General features: G+C 36.9%; 1 protein-coding gene across 4 annotated transcripts in view; it reads left to right on the top strand.

Moving 5' to 3' along the window:
- Nucleotides 1–16,945, top strand: part of cntn4 (contactin 4) — a 175,525-nt gene that overhangs the window by 104,537 nt on the left and 54,043 nt on the right. For all 4 annotated transcript variants that reach the window (XM_056256197.1, XM_056256199.1, XM_056256196.1 and 1 more), the window contains exons 6-9: nt 6,539–6,742; nt 9,290–9,392; nt 9,500–9,684; nt 15,354–15,493. In XM_056256197.1, coding sequence (XP_056112172.1) covers nt 6,539–6,742; nt 9,290–9,392; nt 9,500–9,684; nt 15,354–15,493 — 632 coding nt within the window. The remainder of the gene's footprint in view (nt 1–6,538; nt 6,743–9,289; nt 9,393–9,499; nt 9,685–15,353; nt 15,494–16,945) is intronic.

Genomic DNA, 16,945 nt, shown 5'->3' with positions numbered 1-16,945 from the left:
CTTAAGTATATAAAAAAAAAAAAATCTTAACTAATGCTGTAAACTATATAGGGGAGCCCTTACTTACACATTACTATAATATTAAATGTTACAATTAACAACCAGGCCCAAATTATTAATTTCAAATGCTTTTTATTTTTAGGAATAATAATCAACACTCAAAAAAATGAAAAACATCTAAATTGCACACAAGGCAGGTTTTGCATTAACTTCTAATTTACACAACTTGTTTTCATGACAAATTTATTTAAACATACATTAAAGCTACACTGTAAAAAATAAAATGCCATTTTTACAGTAAAATACCGGCAGCTGTGGTTGCCAGAACTTTACCGTCAAAAATATGGTACAGAGGTTATTGGTTTTACATACTTAACTTAAAATTTACAGTAATAAACCGTATCTTATTATCTGATATTATGTTAATTTACCAACCTATTTATGTATTAATATCTGTTTTGTACTATTGTAATATACTGACAATCAACAATCATCACAGCAGTGATGAAAGTCGCATGATAAATCAAAGCTCATCACAAGCAGCTCTTACTCGAGAAAGAAGCTGCACAATGTCATTCGCACAAACACTAAACAGCATCATGGTAACACATGAAATTTTAAAAATGCAATAAACATTAATTTAACAACATTAAATGTAACATAAAACTCTAATGTACATAACTGATAAGAAAATAACTAAGAAAACTAAGAAGAAACAGTTATTTCGACAAAAATACATCAAATGTGAAGTGTCACGCAGGGAATTGTGGGAATGTCAATTTACGGTTTTTCACTGTAAATTATACAATGAGTAGTTTTTTTCACTTTCAAAAACTGTAAATTTAACGGTATTTTACAGTAAAATTACATTAAAAGTACCGTTAGATCTATCATAGTTATTTACCTTATATAGTAAGGAAACTTTCTGTTAACCAATTAACAGTTTTTCACAGTAGTCAGTCTACAGTCTTTTACCGTTAAAATCACGATAATTTTTTACAGTGTACAATATGGTTTTTTTTTTCACTGCTTGTGGTCGCTAACCTCTTACAATAGCTAAAGCGTACGTTCATGACACATAAGCGGAATTATGGAACTTGTCATCATGCTGATGGATCTAATAATGTTTATGGATGAGTGAATACATTGATGTTTTTTATCATGACTGTGGTATGAAGCAGGTCGCGATTGCTAATGAGAGACAGATATCAGCGCCACACGCGAGTCCCACGGATATAAAGGAATAAGGACATTTAATTCTACCGAACTACACGCAAGTGCTGAATTACTATTCACACAGGTCAGTTTATTTGACGAATTAAACTTGTGTGGTAACGCAGCGCTGTTTCATTTGGTCTAACGTTACGCTAACATACTAAACAGCATTTGAGTGTATTGAAAGTTATGTTATTGTATGTGTTAGTTTGTTGGCTGTATGAGACTAGCAGTAAGCTAGATCAACATTAGAATAACATACAGATCATATTCTAACATTTCATCATGTTGAGCTATATAACATTGATTAGTTTTATGCACGTTTGCTCACCTGTCTAATAAAGTACATGCAAGTGCGGCATCCCTGTCAAGTCGAAGTTAGTCGCGGACGTGGAGCTCTCGGCATCTCGAAAACGCCACACCGATATTGATCCTCGTTTTAGTTCTCCTTCTGTCCCAAAGTCTGCTTGCCATGGTCCATAATGTTTGAACGAACATGCAACATGATTGTGAATTTACAATATATAAATATATATATATATAGTATATATAAAATAATAATGAATTTGAATATGTATATACTGTATATAAACTTTGTTTTGATTTATCTATATGTAATCCTGCTAGCAATCATCATTTTTACAAACGAGGTGGTGATTGCTTAAAAAGTCTTAATTTACAAAGTGCCACTTAACTCTATCCTTTGATCAGTGTTGTTTTTATCATTTATTTATTTACAAAATTATTAATTAATCAATTAACTTTGTTTAAATATTTGCCAAGCAGTAAGCTTGTGTGATCCCGGGCACAATGATTAAATATGCATTCTGTTGTCACAACAAGTCTCACATGTATTATTAACAGGCAATGATCAGGCAGCTGTGATGCTATTAAAATTCATCAGGGGTACTCGCATCGATAATGCGCGATTAAGAGTCAGATATGTGCATCTTTTCATAAAGCTTTATTTCCTGCTTGCGGCATGACAGAGCGTAAAAATAATGAATGGGTCTCTTTGATTGGAACTGAGACTGGTGTTTGCGGTGATAGATGGTTTATTTTGTCTGCAGATATGTCTTTTCTCTCTGTTTCTTCACCGGTGTAATAATGGTTTCTTACCGCTAAAATGAAATATGATACTGTTTTTTTGTTTGTTTGTTTTTAAATACTTCCTACACCAGTGTTATCCCCTGGGCTTCCACACCTGGTGCAAATTGGAAAGAGAGGGATTGTTGTCAGATAGACTGTTTATACCATCCACTGTGAACTAGCCTAAAGTCTAAAACATCTATTTTCTAATTGTAGTTCTAGTTACTGTCACACATCAGTAGTGCTTGTGTAAGCACATTAGATAATTTGTCATTGAGCCAGATTACACTGTCACCTTCACCATGTCAAGTTAATGGCAAGAAAAAGTACAAAACAAATTGAATTTTTTTTGCAATGGATATGTTGAACTGCTAAAAAAAGTGACTTTTACCTATTTATTTTTCGTGATGCTTGCTAAAATCTGAACAAACCCCTAATTGAAAAATATTTGTGCGTGTTTATTTCATTCTGCTCTGTGCTACAGAAATTAATGATACCTCAAATCAAGTGGCTTATTGGGTACAGGTGTGCTATTATTTCGAAGGTAGCAACAAAAATGTTAGTTTGTGATTACAGTGACCCATGCACATGCGCATTACGCGTCCATTCCAAAGTGACAACGCCTGGCCTGACATGCATAACACAGTGCATTTAATCCTTTTCACAGATCCGTGTGAACGGCGATAGTTTTGACAAGTTGTCGTCTGTAAGCGAAAAACACAAAGGAATAACTTTTTCCGTTTTTAGTACATCGTTGTTGTGTATTGTGTAATTTTGAATGGTGGAATCCCAAAAAATATTTATTTCTTAATAAGTTTCTCACCTGTCCTGTCCCCTGTCTGCCATTTTTCATCCAATCAAGTAATGTCATCTGAAACTCACACTAGCAAATCTGCAAATGGCTTTTAACATTATTTTTTATATAATATAATTTAATATATATTTAATATATATTTGTGCTTTAGATGTTAACCCAACATTGGAAAATCTGCAGTTTTGTACAGACCTGCCCTTAGAAAGCAAAATTTTGTTTCCTTCATCTTTCTTAATACTCTCCACATGTCCGTACAATTTGCACAAATCTTATATGGTTTATTTTTTCCCTTTTCGTTTTATGTTGACTTCTCTGCTGACTTTCTGCAACCCTAGCATTCTTCGGATAATGCAAACTGAGTTTTGTCAGCATCTGACAGTCCCCTCTAGGGACCCTTCAAAGTGAAGAGCCTTGGCTTCTTGCACATCAAATTTCAGAGTGAACCTTGAACATTTCACATACTGTATGGAAGATTCTATGTAGCAGTTATAATGTTTTTTTTTAAATCTTGTATTTTTTGGGGAAGTGCCCAGCTGAGAACTGAATGCTTTATCAGGAAAGGTTTCATATCAGGGGGAAAAATGTGAAAACTTTTCTTTTATGTTATATTTTATCTGCTTAGATTTTCTCATTTTGTTGCATTATGTACAAGTTCATTTCTTTGGACCTTGACATCTAAGCAAATCAAACCAATTGAAAAAACATAAATCTAAGGGTATGAATAATTGATTTCAGAGGGAAAATATAAATTCTTTAGGTTGTTTTGAGGTTGCATGTTGCTATATTGTAACTGTATATACTGGTATGACCTTTCTTTACTATGGTGTTGCTGGTGTTAATGCCTGCTGCAGTAGTGGTTTAGCATTTGAAGTTTTTACCTTTGAAATTAATAAAAAATTCAGCATTGTGAGGAATGATTGATTGAATGCATGGATGGCATGATTTAAGTCAGAAAGCAGATCCTGTTTTGCCATGTGCGATAGCACAAAATCACATTATCCTATTCAGCTCGTCGTGAGCCCCAGATGTCTGTGCGTGCAGGCATTATATCCCTTGCAAGCGACTTATCAAACATTTTCAAAGCACAACGCTAGCATGAGAGAGACAATGATTTAAAAAATAAGTATCAAAATTAACTTTGGTTAGTACCCTCATGCTACCCTTCTGTAAGCTAACACCTAGCTACAGCTAGCTTTAGCGCTTTGTTTACATCTTTTTAGCCATCCTGCTACTTTTACTGTTAATTAATAGTTAAAAGTTTAATTAAAAGTAAGAATTTGAGTACCTGAGCTTGACCATAGTGTATTTATGAAAGTCTTGCTTATCTAAATACTTCCTTATATTACAGTTATATTGCAGAATTGACCTGCATAATGTTAGCTTAGCGCTCACATAGGGTTACACTATCATACTAAACAGCATAGTGTTCACGGGTGGGAAAACCAAGCCGCTCAAGCCCCTTCTGTGCGTGAGATAGCCAAAGCCCACAGCTATGGATCAGATCAAACTGTGATAAATGACCAGGGCTCAGGCAGGAATCCTCCAAGACTGTTTTGTTTAATTAGCTAACGAGTGAGTGGGTTTGATTGGGCTAAGCCGGAGAGATGCTATGTGCCTGTCGATTAAATGCGCTGCTGGGGAGCAAAAAGCCTTGGCCGAGTAGAACATTACAACGTTCTGCAAATGGATTTATCATTGACGGTGCAAATGGAATGCTCACATCATGACAACATGTCCAATTTCAGAGTGGTTTGGTTGAATAAGATGGGTATTCTCTGCAAAAACATGGAGGAGGCTGCATGGTGACGGGAAATGCACATTGGTTTATTAATGCTTCAGTGCATTGTTCCTCCACAGATGCTTATTAGATTGACAACTGATTTCTTTATTGCTGTTTTGAGCAGCAATTTCAATTTTGACTTATGCAAAGTTGCACTAAATGCACTATAAAAGTTTTCATTTTAGAGCCTTTCTCCAATTATAAACATGTACTATGCTAGCAATTTCAAAGAATTCAAAGTAAAAGTCAGAAGTTGAATTGTTATCGCAAAGCGCTTCCTCTGAAAAGAACATTTCTTTTGTCATTTAGAATCACACCTGGATACTACAGAAATGCCTGTTTCACCTTTCGCTTTTCATGCCTCAGACTTGTCGGCGTAACTTGGAGAATGACAGGGATTGTGCGTAATTGAATCAGCAAAAGGCAAAACAATTGTAACTCCCAGAGGTCAGGTTTGAAACTGTTTTTCTGTGCTGGTAGAGGAACGACCACTGACAGATGTGACATTAAGTGTATGCCGATATTTTGTGGAGAGGAGCGGCCGACACGAACGCTACATCTTCAAAGCTTGGTCAACAGCACTCCTCTCAGAGTTGAGATTGTTTTATTTATTTGGCTGTTATTTGTCTGTTATAGTGTGAAGTGATGTGGTGAAAATGGCATAACTTGAAATATGAAACAAAATAAAATATATTTTGCTGAAAGAATAAACGTTTTGGGTTTCTAACATTATTTTCATGACAATTAAGCACATTTTCCTCTCCAAATTATTTTAAAAATTTGCATGAAAAATCATTCTTTCTAGCCTAATTGTTTTTTAATTACCATAAATCTAATACAGTAGGCCTAGAATAAATACTAATGTGATTTACGTATACTGAAACACTGTGTTATGCTTAAATGTACAGTAAGTGTACTTTACGATTTACATTTTTTTGTAATTTCTGTAATGAGAATTATATATGTTTTCACATTATAGTGAGCTACTAACAATTGAAGATGGGAATTGTCGTGAAAATAAAAATTCTTAAAAATAGGCTTCATTTTGTTGTGGGGGAACAAGGACTTTTCTTCACAGTTTTTGTGAGATTCTCACAATTAAGATGGTTGGACATTTCTACCCATCTGTTGTGTTTGCAACGGTTTTACTTGAAGATTTGGATAGTTTTCTTTAAAAACTGAACTCTTTGCTTTTATGAAATGCTGTGTGGATAGCTCATTACATGTTGCCTGATTATCCATTAACTGACCAATGTCTAAACGAATACCTCTCTGGATTGTTGAACATTGGTTACATACGACCATTTTCCCACTTGAATAGAGGCCAACTAATCACAGGGCACTGGTTATCCTTTCTGTCATTAATTTTCACCCCCTAAGCCACACAACCCTCCTCGGGCTGATTAATTTTCACCCTAGCATGTAGCCCCAATGCTAATTTAGTAACTCTGGGGAGGCGCAAGATTCATGACCAGAGCCCACATATGCCATTTAGGCTCTGCTGAGAGAGGAAATGTCACCGTGTACTCTAGTTATGTTTATGCAAATGTAGTTTCCGGGCAGTAGAATGACCTCTTTCTTCTCATGTGTGATGTTGACGGTCTTTTCTCCATCTTTCCTTTCCTTTTTTTCTCTAACAGCTTTGACGTTCTCCTGGATTTTTAATGAGTACCCGTCATTCGTGAAGCAGGATTCTCGTCGATTCGTGTCCCAGGAGACAGGGAATCTATACATCGCCAAAGTTGAGCCATCTGATGTGGGCAACTACACCTGTGTTGTGACCAATACTGTCACCAAGACGCGCGTCCAAGGCCCACCCACTCCTCTGATACTGCGCACTGACGGTGAGGATGCTTGTCGATGTCTCGATATATACAATCGATCCTATATGCGTCATAGAATTATGTAGCTACAAGAGATAAAAAAGAGTTGAATACAAATTTTATACAAAGGTTAATAAGCCGTTTCTCTGCAAACTTTAAGATGCTGTGGCAGCATGTTTTGGTGCCTCTAGGCTGGCATTATCAAAGGCCCTCAAACTGAAAGGTCATTTGTCTTAGGCAGATCTAATTGTTGCTTCTTTGTGGATTTACAATTTGATCACACATGAACAAGGGTGATAAAAAAAGAAATTGTCAAATGTCATAACAGACAAACAAATTCTTATTTATCAGATGATGTTTATGTCCTCTAGGTCGATTTTACAGGGGGTAAAAAAATATATATTTTAATTTTTTTATTTAGACAACAATTCTAGCTTTTAGCATTCTAGCTATATATATTATTATTTTTGTCTTGTCTTCTACCTACACTTTAAATATTTTTTTTTAACAATTATCTGAAGTAGCTTTAGTTGGTGCCAAAACCGTATTTAAGAATTTTAAGAAATACATTTATTTTTGCTTTTATAATAGCAAAGGTAATTGACTGCTGACAAATTTGTTGCTTTAGGAAGTTTAATGTATATCCAGTTTTTTGTTTGTTTTTTCAGGACATGTTTTGTTTAAAGCTGCTGTCCGTAACTTTTTTCAAGTTAAAAATAATCCAAAATAATTATTTTAAAAAAAACATATTCAGCCAGTGTTCAAAACTATCTGGTTGCCGTAGCTCGATTCAAAACGGTTAGCTTGTAATAATGATTTTAATTCCAGTGGTACTGGTGGGTTTTCGCGGGAAATTCGAGCATGTCTTTGCGTCATTACGTCACATCCGTACACATAAAGAAGGAGTTTCGGCTAGCTATACTGCGCGTGAGGATGTTGACGTTGGGGAGAGTAGAGATGCCTTTTCTCGCAGCACTTTACATAATTGAACTTATGGCGGATCCAGAAAGATCCAAACGACAATGACAACTGGAGATTCACCCGTTATAAAACCCAAAAGACTTCGTACTTCGGATTTAAAGTGGCTAGAGAAAGACAGCAACCGTCTCATGTGAACACAAGGAACATAGGCAGGGCGTTTGGTGCGTGAACTCCGTGTGTTGAAGGGGTTCAAAACGGAAGAAGAGACGCTTTTTTCTGCTGGACAAGTAAGACATTTCAATAGTTCAATCGTGTAACAGTACCAAAATTGTTTGCTTAATTCACACAGTTATGGAGTTTCCTTTGTTGTGCCTTTCTCGTTTAGCTATTATGGAGAATATGAATTCTGAACTACAGGTAACCAAAAAACACATTAAATGTAGTCATGCAAAGCTGATGTTGTTAACATTAACAATTTGAGAACAAAGTATAATTTGCACGGTTCGACATCATGAGCGATCGTTAGATTTAATCAGCGCGATTTACTGCAGTGCAATCAATGCATTTTCCCCGTAGTTGATCTGAACAAAAGTTAATGTTACTTACTTGTTCAGATGACATTTTCCGGTGAAAATTCTTATGTTGGTCATCCTGTACTTCCAAAAAGTAGAATGTGTGATTCTGAATGCCAGTAACGTTATCCACACCGGCGCTGTGACCGACAGCCGCGACGCGCACTCTCCTCACAACATTGTGTTCATCCGCGCTGTTTCATGGCGATGTACAACTCACGTAAAATTAATAATTCTGCGAATGACTGCAATTGCAGACTTCAAACAGAGATGGCGACAAAGAGGAAAAGCTACGGACTGCAGCTTTAAGTAGTCAAAGGCGCCCACAATCACATATGCCTTTTTTACCAAAGCTTTAAAGCACATTTTTATGCAAATGCAGAAACATACAAATATAACATATACTGTATGTATATACACTCTATATCATTCAAAAGTTTGGTGTGTGTGTGTGTGTATGGTTCAGGTAAACCTTACGATATGGGGACAAAATGTCTATGGAATGTCACCATAAAACATGGAAACCCAACGTGTGTGTGTTTGCATTTCTTTTTTTAGGTCCCACTGGCAGACACCCATGCCTTGTCTGAATTGTGCTGTAAAACTTGTTGTCTAAAAACCTGATGTTTGTATCAGTAGTGTATGACCAACATGAGCCACTCAATGGCTACTGTCACAGTGTGATCTCCAGGCACAATTTCAAACCCCATTGTACATGTCTCTCTACCTGGGATGCTACAGAAGAAGATGATTGCCTCTCCTCAACCCTTCCTATTTGGCAGCGCTGACATAAACGGCCAGCGTTAGACATTACAGATAAGCATCTGTTTGAGTTCCCCTCAGACAGCTTAGTCGCTAGTCCGATAGCACACCGCACAAAAACACAGAAGGAGATATCAGGGCTCCCTGCTATCCCAAAAGTCTTTCAGAAGGGGCAAAATAAATCATGCAATAATAATGAAAGGGAAAAAATAAGATTGGCTGCTTTTTAATTTGCAATTGCAGATGGAGTAATTGATACTTTTGTTGGAAATAATTGTGTATTTGAGTGACATTTGAGTGTTTCTTTTTGTAGGTGTTATGGGAGAATATGAGCCAAAGATTGAAGTGCAGTTTCCAGAGGTCGTTCAAGTGGCCAAAGGTTCAACCGTGCGTCTGGAGTGTTTTGCATTGGGAAAGTAAGTAGTATAAGGATGCCCTCAATAGAAAGAGTATGTAATCAGTCCTTGAATTTATTTTTGTGTTTGTGATGTCCCCCCCCCCCCCCCCCCCCCCCCTCACACAGTCCGGTACCGTCCATAAGCTGGCATCGGGTGGACGGAGTCCCTTTCGCTCGTAAAGTGGATGTAAGGAAAACCAGCGGCGTGATGGAGATCCCTTACTTCCAGCAAGAGGACGCGGGCACGTACGAGTGTGTGGCAGAGAACACGAAAGGAAGAAACTCCGTGCAGGGAAAGCTGTCTTTCTTTGGTAAGTTGTCTTGAGATGCATGAATATTTGAACAGCTGAAGCCACATGTCAAGTTTATTGAAGTGAAGGACATGATGCAGGACTGCCTTTCCAGTCTTTAGCCCTGACCAGCAGAAAATCAACTTAAGGCCGGATGTTGTGCTTTAACGGTGCATCAAAATGATTAAAGCCTCCCGGCCGTGATGTCTCTAATATTTTTATCCAGATTAAAAAGATGAGAGGGTGACCTTGTGCCTGACCTTCTGTTTGTGTGTGCGTGCATGTATGTGTGTGTTCCTTTCTACCAGATGGCAATGTGATTGGGATCCAATTTGACTCCAGATCAAAGCTGTTAAATTTACTATACTTAGATGAGGGCCACATATGCCAGGAAAACACTCAGCAGAGCAGCATCTGCATCCAGGATGACATCTGAATTATTATTATTTTTTCCATCAAGAAGTAGTTGTTGATTTTAATACATTTTGGAGTCTCTCGACCCAACTGAAGATTGTCTAAATTAAAGGGTTAGTTCACCCAAAAATGAAAATGATGTCATTAATGACTCACCCTCATGTTGTTCTTAGTCCGTAAGACCTCCGTTCATCTTCGGAACACAGTTTAAGATATTTTAGATTTAGTCCGAGTGTTTTCTGTCCCTCCATTGAAATGTATACACGGTATACTGTCCTTGTCCAGAAAGGAAATAAAGACATCATCAAAGTAGCCCATGTGACACCAGTGGGTTAGTTAGGATGTTTTGAAGCATCGAAAATACATTTTGGTCCAAAAATTACAAAAAGTACGACTTTATTCAGCATTGTATTCTCTTCCTGTTCTGTCGTCAATCCGCGTTCACGAGTCCACAGTGACGCTGATGAAGTAAGACACTTCTGACGTGTTATCTGGTGCGTCCGTGTATTCGGGTTAAAATAAATATGGCTGGGCAAAAAAATGCAAGTCTTCCTCTGTGTCGAAATCCTTAGACATGTTTGCGAAGATTGTTTTGTTTACAGCGTGCGTCTCCCTCAGAGACTGTAAACGAAGCTCGGGCGCACCAGATAACACGTCAGCAGCGTCTTACGTCATCAGCGTCACTGAACGGAACGGACAACAGAACCGGAAGAAAGTGCTGAATAAAGTTGTAGTGTTTGTTATTTTTGGACCAAAATGTATTTTCGATGGTTCAAAAAATTCGAACTAACCCACTGATGTCACATGGACTACTTTGATGATGTCTTTATTTCCTTTCTGGACAAGGACAGTATACCGTGTGTACATTTCAATGGAGGGACAGAAATCTCTCGGACTAAATCTAAAATATCTTAAACTGTGTTCCGAAGATGAACGGAGGTCTTACGGGCTTGGAACGACATGAGGGTGAGTCATTAATGACATAATTTTCATTTTTGGGTGAACTAACCCTTTAAAGGCTTAGTTAGAAGTGCTTGCTTGTTTGCATTATGGTCTTGAATGATACTTGAAATTGTGTGGCTTATTAAGGGAAAGGCTATTATTTTCAGAGCAGTAAGATTTATCATTTTCACCTGGTGCATGATAAAATAGAGACGTTTTTAAGCCTTGCCAATTTAAACATTCAAGCGCAACAAGATGCTTATGAGAACTCGCGCACGAAAAGCCGCCTCTCAGACAGCGTGTGAAAACTAAATTGAGTTCGCTTTCACGTCTTCTTTTGCTTGAACGGACAAATTCAACATGCTTGTCTTGGCGAGTATCCTAGCAAACATAGTAGGTTATGTCTTAAGTGATTGTGAATAGTCGAGAAAGACAATACATGTGTACAGTATTGGATCAGTGCATTATGTCTTAAAGTGACAGCCGCTTAATATTGCTACTGCTCTCTTTTTAATGTTACTCAAACAATAAAAGACAAATACATCACTGCACTTGACTCAATAACTTTTGTAACTTTAATAAGGATTAATCTTTATTTTATATGCAGTGTTATTTTAATGTTATTAATTTTACTTGATTGACTTGAGTCACAACTATTTATCAGTTAAGGATTTCAGTCTTCCAAACAGTGAAACAAAGAAGAAAAACGTGGAAATTACATTTACATTCTATTAATTGCATGCGCACCTTCGGCCTACATTTGTTTACCAGTGCAAATCGGCATGAATTGTAAAATGAGACCCCAATGGGTAGGCATAGGTTTCTAGGTAGTGTATTTTGACTCAGAGGCTTATGAAGTGAAGCATATTAAATATGGACTTTAAAATGATGGGTTCATAACCTTTTCCCTTCACCGCCGTGTTGGCTCTGTGGCATTGTTCATACAAGACAGCTACCTATTAAGTAAGTACCTGTAGGCTAGAGAGCATTGGGATTCATCCTCCCCTTATGGGATCTTGCACTGGCTCTAATGCTGTACCCGCATGCCCAGTGGCCCATTTACAGGAATAGTCTGCACAGAGCTCCCTGAATGTTTTATTATCCCTGTTGTCTCATTGTTTATGTTCCAAACAATGTGGAATGTGGGGGGGCAGGCTCCTAGAAAAGGGGAAGTTCTCCTAATGGGCTTCCCAGATGCGCAATGTAGCGGTGATTTATAAATGTATTAATTATATAAATAGCTTCTGCATATTGTAAAAGCTAATATAATCCAGCCAGGGAGGCGATTCGTCGTAGGTGTGGTTGTGTTTCACTAATGCTCTCGCTTCTCAGCTCTCGTGTACCATTCTGTTTTGAAGAGACTTGATATTTATGATAATTCGCCTCGATTTTAGCTTCGCTTCCCTTATTCCTCAATCGTTTCCACCACCGTCTCACCTCTTCTTCTGTCTATAAGTCAGCCACTGTATAAGTCGAAGGAGACAGACCTTTAGCGTCTGGTTAAACTGGTTACCTGTGGGTATTAAATAAGATGCAGATTTTTGATAGAAATATCTCACACTAAACCAGCATTTATCTCATCAACCAAATAATTGACGAAAATGTTTGTTAATGAAGGGGTTTTAAATTTGAAATTGCAATAATATTTCACAATGTTACTGTTTTTATTGTATTTGTCTTTTGATCAAATAAATGAAACTTATTTCAGAAACTTAAAATAATCTATGTATTATATTAAAGTATTATAGTGTATTAAATATTTGATTACATTTTGCAGTTTCTTGAACTAAAATATTATATATTACTATTTTATATTATAAATATTATACCACAGCTGAAATTAGATGCAAAGTAATTTGACTAAAAAGAATAAATATGACGACATAAAATATTTACTAAAATTAAAGTACATTTCGATGAAATTAAAAACTTTGTAAAAATGAACACTGCAAGGTCATGCTTTCACTGTGATTAGAGTGTCAATTCTAGTCAAATTAAAGTTAATTGGTATTAGTATTTGTATATATGTTACCTATACATCAAATGTTAGTTAAGATGGCCACCATCTGCCATTTGATGTGTTAAGCTATTCGCAATTATTTACAACACACCTCTAAGCCACAGCAGGCATGTAACTAAACAGTGGCAGGTTGACACTTATCCCGTTCGTGGCTCTGGGATTCTTCTGTGGCAGGATTAGCCTAAGGACAGACCTCTTGACTGCCACTCGGATCTCTCTCTCCCTTCCCCTCTATTTCTGTCTCTGTGTTTCATTCTCTTCCCCACTGTTTCACCCTTTGCCAGCCAGGTGATAAAAATCTGTAATCTTATTTTGAAGTCCCATGGAATTAGGCCTACGAGACATTCGTCAGCAGAGCGGGGGAATGAGGCGATCAATAAGTGTATCTCATGTTTATCACTTCCACCGGCAGCAGCAGCAAAGCAGGAGGAGACACTCAAAGCCTTTCATTCTTTCTGCTTACGTTGGCTTGATTAGCAATTGCCCACAAATGTTTTTGTTGCCTTCATTAGTCCTTTTCTTGGCTTGTCTCTGATGATTGCTTACCTCTAACAGGAACACATATAAAGAGGCATGTTTTAAGTATGATTCATTAACTATATAAAGGGGTCATATCATAAATTTGAGCATTTTTCCCCCAAAATATTATGTAAGCCAATGTTTTTATGCATCAAAAATTAGTTTTACTAAATCATTTAGTATTACTTTACTATTTTTTACCCCATATCTACTCCTTATAAATAAATAGATGTTTAATGATATGAACACTTTAAAGAGACGGTAGTAATGGTTAAACTTGGCGTTCGGTTGGTAGGGTTGGAGGTGACGTACGTTTCACCAAATGATTCTCACATCCAAAGAAAAGCTCAGGGTATGTTCTTCCATTGAGTACATTATGATTGCTAGGGAGGGACACCGACAACATCTATCATAATCGCAGTATGCCACTGAATAAGCATTGAGTTGGTATTAAGGATGCTGAGAGCTCATTTTGACCTCTCTACCTCTCATTCCGCTCAAGTTTGACTTGTGGGCGTGAAATGTTGAGAGTGATTGTGTGCCCTGTGGGCAAGGCTAAGTCAGGCCCTGACTGCTTACTCTCATTTAAACAGTGGGGTTTAAAAGTCAATACTCTCCCAGTGAGTGTGAGATAGACTGAGTGGCAGTGACTAAGGGATCCGAGCAGCACTTCGGAGAAAATGGTTGACAGTTTGCGTCTGAAATGTGACTGTGAAATGAGGAATATAATTAAATGTACAGTTTACTCAAATATTTAAGTTCTGTCATCATTTTTGCTATTATGTTATTCTAAATCTGTTTGACTTTCATTCTTTTTTTCAAAAACAGAAGGATTTCAAAGAATTGCTTGTGTCTTTTTAGTGCCCAATAGACTATGGCTTTTCAAGCTTGCAATGCAAAATCACCATAAAAGCAACATTGTATCCAAATGTTCATGATTGGGGGGACCAAATGTTAAAGTTGAAGATTTAATCAGTGGAAATCCTTGCATTAAAAAGTACACAAAGGTTGTCTAAGTGATCTATTTCAAATCTTCTGTAGTCATATAATAGTTTTAACAGCAATAAAGTGACCGAAATGTAAGCCGTTCACCGATAATCATCCTGTCGAGTGACGTGTTAACAGCTGCAGATCACTGAGTCAGTACGTTTTAAACTCAAGAATCATATCATGACTGAATCATTTAGACTGATTTTGTGAATAAATTATTGATTGAATAGATTTGATTCCAAGGAATGAATCATGAATCAGACATCACTACTTCCTATTTTCAGAATGTAATGGAAATCGGTCATCGGATAAACTTTATACTTAGCTCAGCAACCTTGTGTTCACATTGTTTATTGTTTGTTTGTAAGTGTTCTACCCATTCTTATCTGTCTTTTTAGTTTCCTTTTAGGGAAAATGCCCATAAATGATTCCCTAAATGTGCTGTTTGTCAATTATTTACTTGGTTTGAGTTACATGCATTTAAAAGATAAAGATCAATACAGCTTGTTTATAATTAAGCCATAATTTACCCTAATGGTATAGGTTAAGGTAGTTTATGGTATTAGCTTTTAGACAATACTAATATATTAGATGTGATTTCCTTTCTATACCCATCTAAGTGGAAGTGTGAATCATTTGGGCTCGGCTGCTTCTATTGTCACTGCTGTTGTTTTCTTGTGTGGCATTATTTCCCACAGTTCATGGCTCTAAGAATGTAAGTCCGCTTTGAAGGACATGTTACAGGTAAATAATCAAGGTTAAAGTTATTCTGTGTAGTCATTACCTCTGCTGTTGGTTGTTTCAGCCTCCCCCCAGCTAATTGAGAAGCCCCAGGATGTGCAGAAGGCCATAGATGACTCTCTGGTGTGGGAATGCAAGGCCACAGGGAAACCCAAACCCTCTTACAGGTGGATGAAGAATGGGGAGAACCTGGAGCCCACAGAGGTCAGTTCACCTCTGAGGTTTGAGGACGGTCACCAGACTTTTTTTTTAAAACAGACACTGACCATGATTAATAATAGAAATTACATGAAGGATTTCAGTTTTATTCATCATTTGCTCACCCTCATGACTTACTTTCTTCTGTGGAACACAAAAGAAGACATTTTAAAAGATGTTTGTACATACGCTGTAAGTCAGCTGTTGTTTTGGACCCCTTTGACTTTCATTATATGGCTAAAAACAGTTGGAACATTCTTCAAAATATCTTCTTTTTTTGTTCCACATGAGAAAGAAAATGATACAGGTTTGGATTGGGATGAGTACAGGGTGTCATAATTTGCTTTTTTGTGAACTATCCCTTTAAATGTATTTGAAAATATAGGTTTAGTACAAAGATAAACGTTTACAGATCATATCAAGTGTATCAACCTGAATGCACGATTCAAAGAAAGTTGAGAAACTTATTGTCTTGTTTTTAGGTTATATCAGTGATTTGGTAACAGCCATTACAGTAGACCAGCCATCTTTATTAACCTCGTGAGACCGATGCTTTAAAGTGTATTCCTTAATGGCTTCTCTATAACCATCTAAATCAATGTGACCCCAATGGAGTACCTAATGTCATTCTGCGGACCTTCTATATAGGCCACACCAGAATTATCAAACCAATAGGAAAAGACAAAATTGAGAACAGAAAAAGCTTCTAAATATCCACCACTTGTTCTGACGATGAGAGGGGAATAGCTCCCCAAAAATGCAATAAACTCAAGGTGGCAATAGCTAGAAGAAACCACTACCAATACTCCCTAACAACACATTTTAAAGATTGAACCAACACATTTTCATTTCGCACCTCTTCCTTTTTGTCAAAGTTATTTTTTAGTTGCTTGAAGGTGATATGAAATGCCTTTTTCAACCCATTTTACTTCCCTTGTGTGACTTTTCAGAATGTTCAATGTGAAAAACAAAATGTAGGGGCTTGATTTTTATCCATTGGGAATTTATTGGATCATGAAAAATGCTCTTCAGGACTTTGCAGTTTAGTTTTGGAGGTCTACTGCTCTCCTGAAAGTCTGCCAGACTGTATCAGTTGGTTGAAACTTCAGCAGCCTTGGTGAGATCAGTTTGAGGTTGAGAAAGTTATGATATTTTAATGAAAGACCACCTTTTTTTTTTTCTCTTTGGAATAACATGCTCTGATAAATTATGCACAACAAGACCAGTAAAGTGCATTAAGTGAGTAAATAGGACAGTTTTGATTTCATGTCAACTTTAAATAAAAGAGCAGAGAGGAGCATGCAAACTAAGGCTCTTCTAATCATCATTACTATTCATCATTACAAAAACAGCATTACTGGTTTACAAACACCACAAGCTCAGCCTATGAAAGACATTTAAGAAGTCCTTAAATAAAGTAAAATACATTCAATCAACATCAAGGCTTGATTTAGTACA

Source organism: Rhinichthys klamathensis, unplaced genomic scaffold (assembly GCF_029890125.1).
Source record: "Rhinichthys klamathensis goyatoka isolate OS25496 unplaced genomic scaffold, OSU_Roscu_1.1 h1tg000124l_1, whole genome shotgun sequence".
NCBI lineage: Eukaryota > Metazoa > Chordata > Actinopteri > Cypriniformes > Leuciscidae > Rhinichthys > Rhinichthys klamathensis.
Note: the sequence above shows the minus strand (reverse complement) of the source record. Positions and strands in the feature narration are given on the sequence as shown.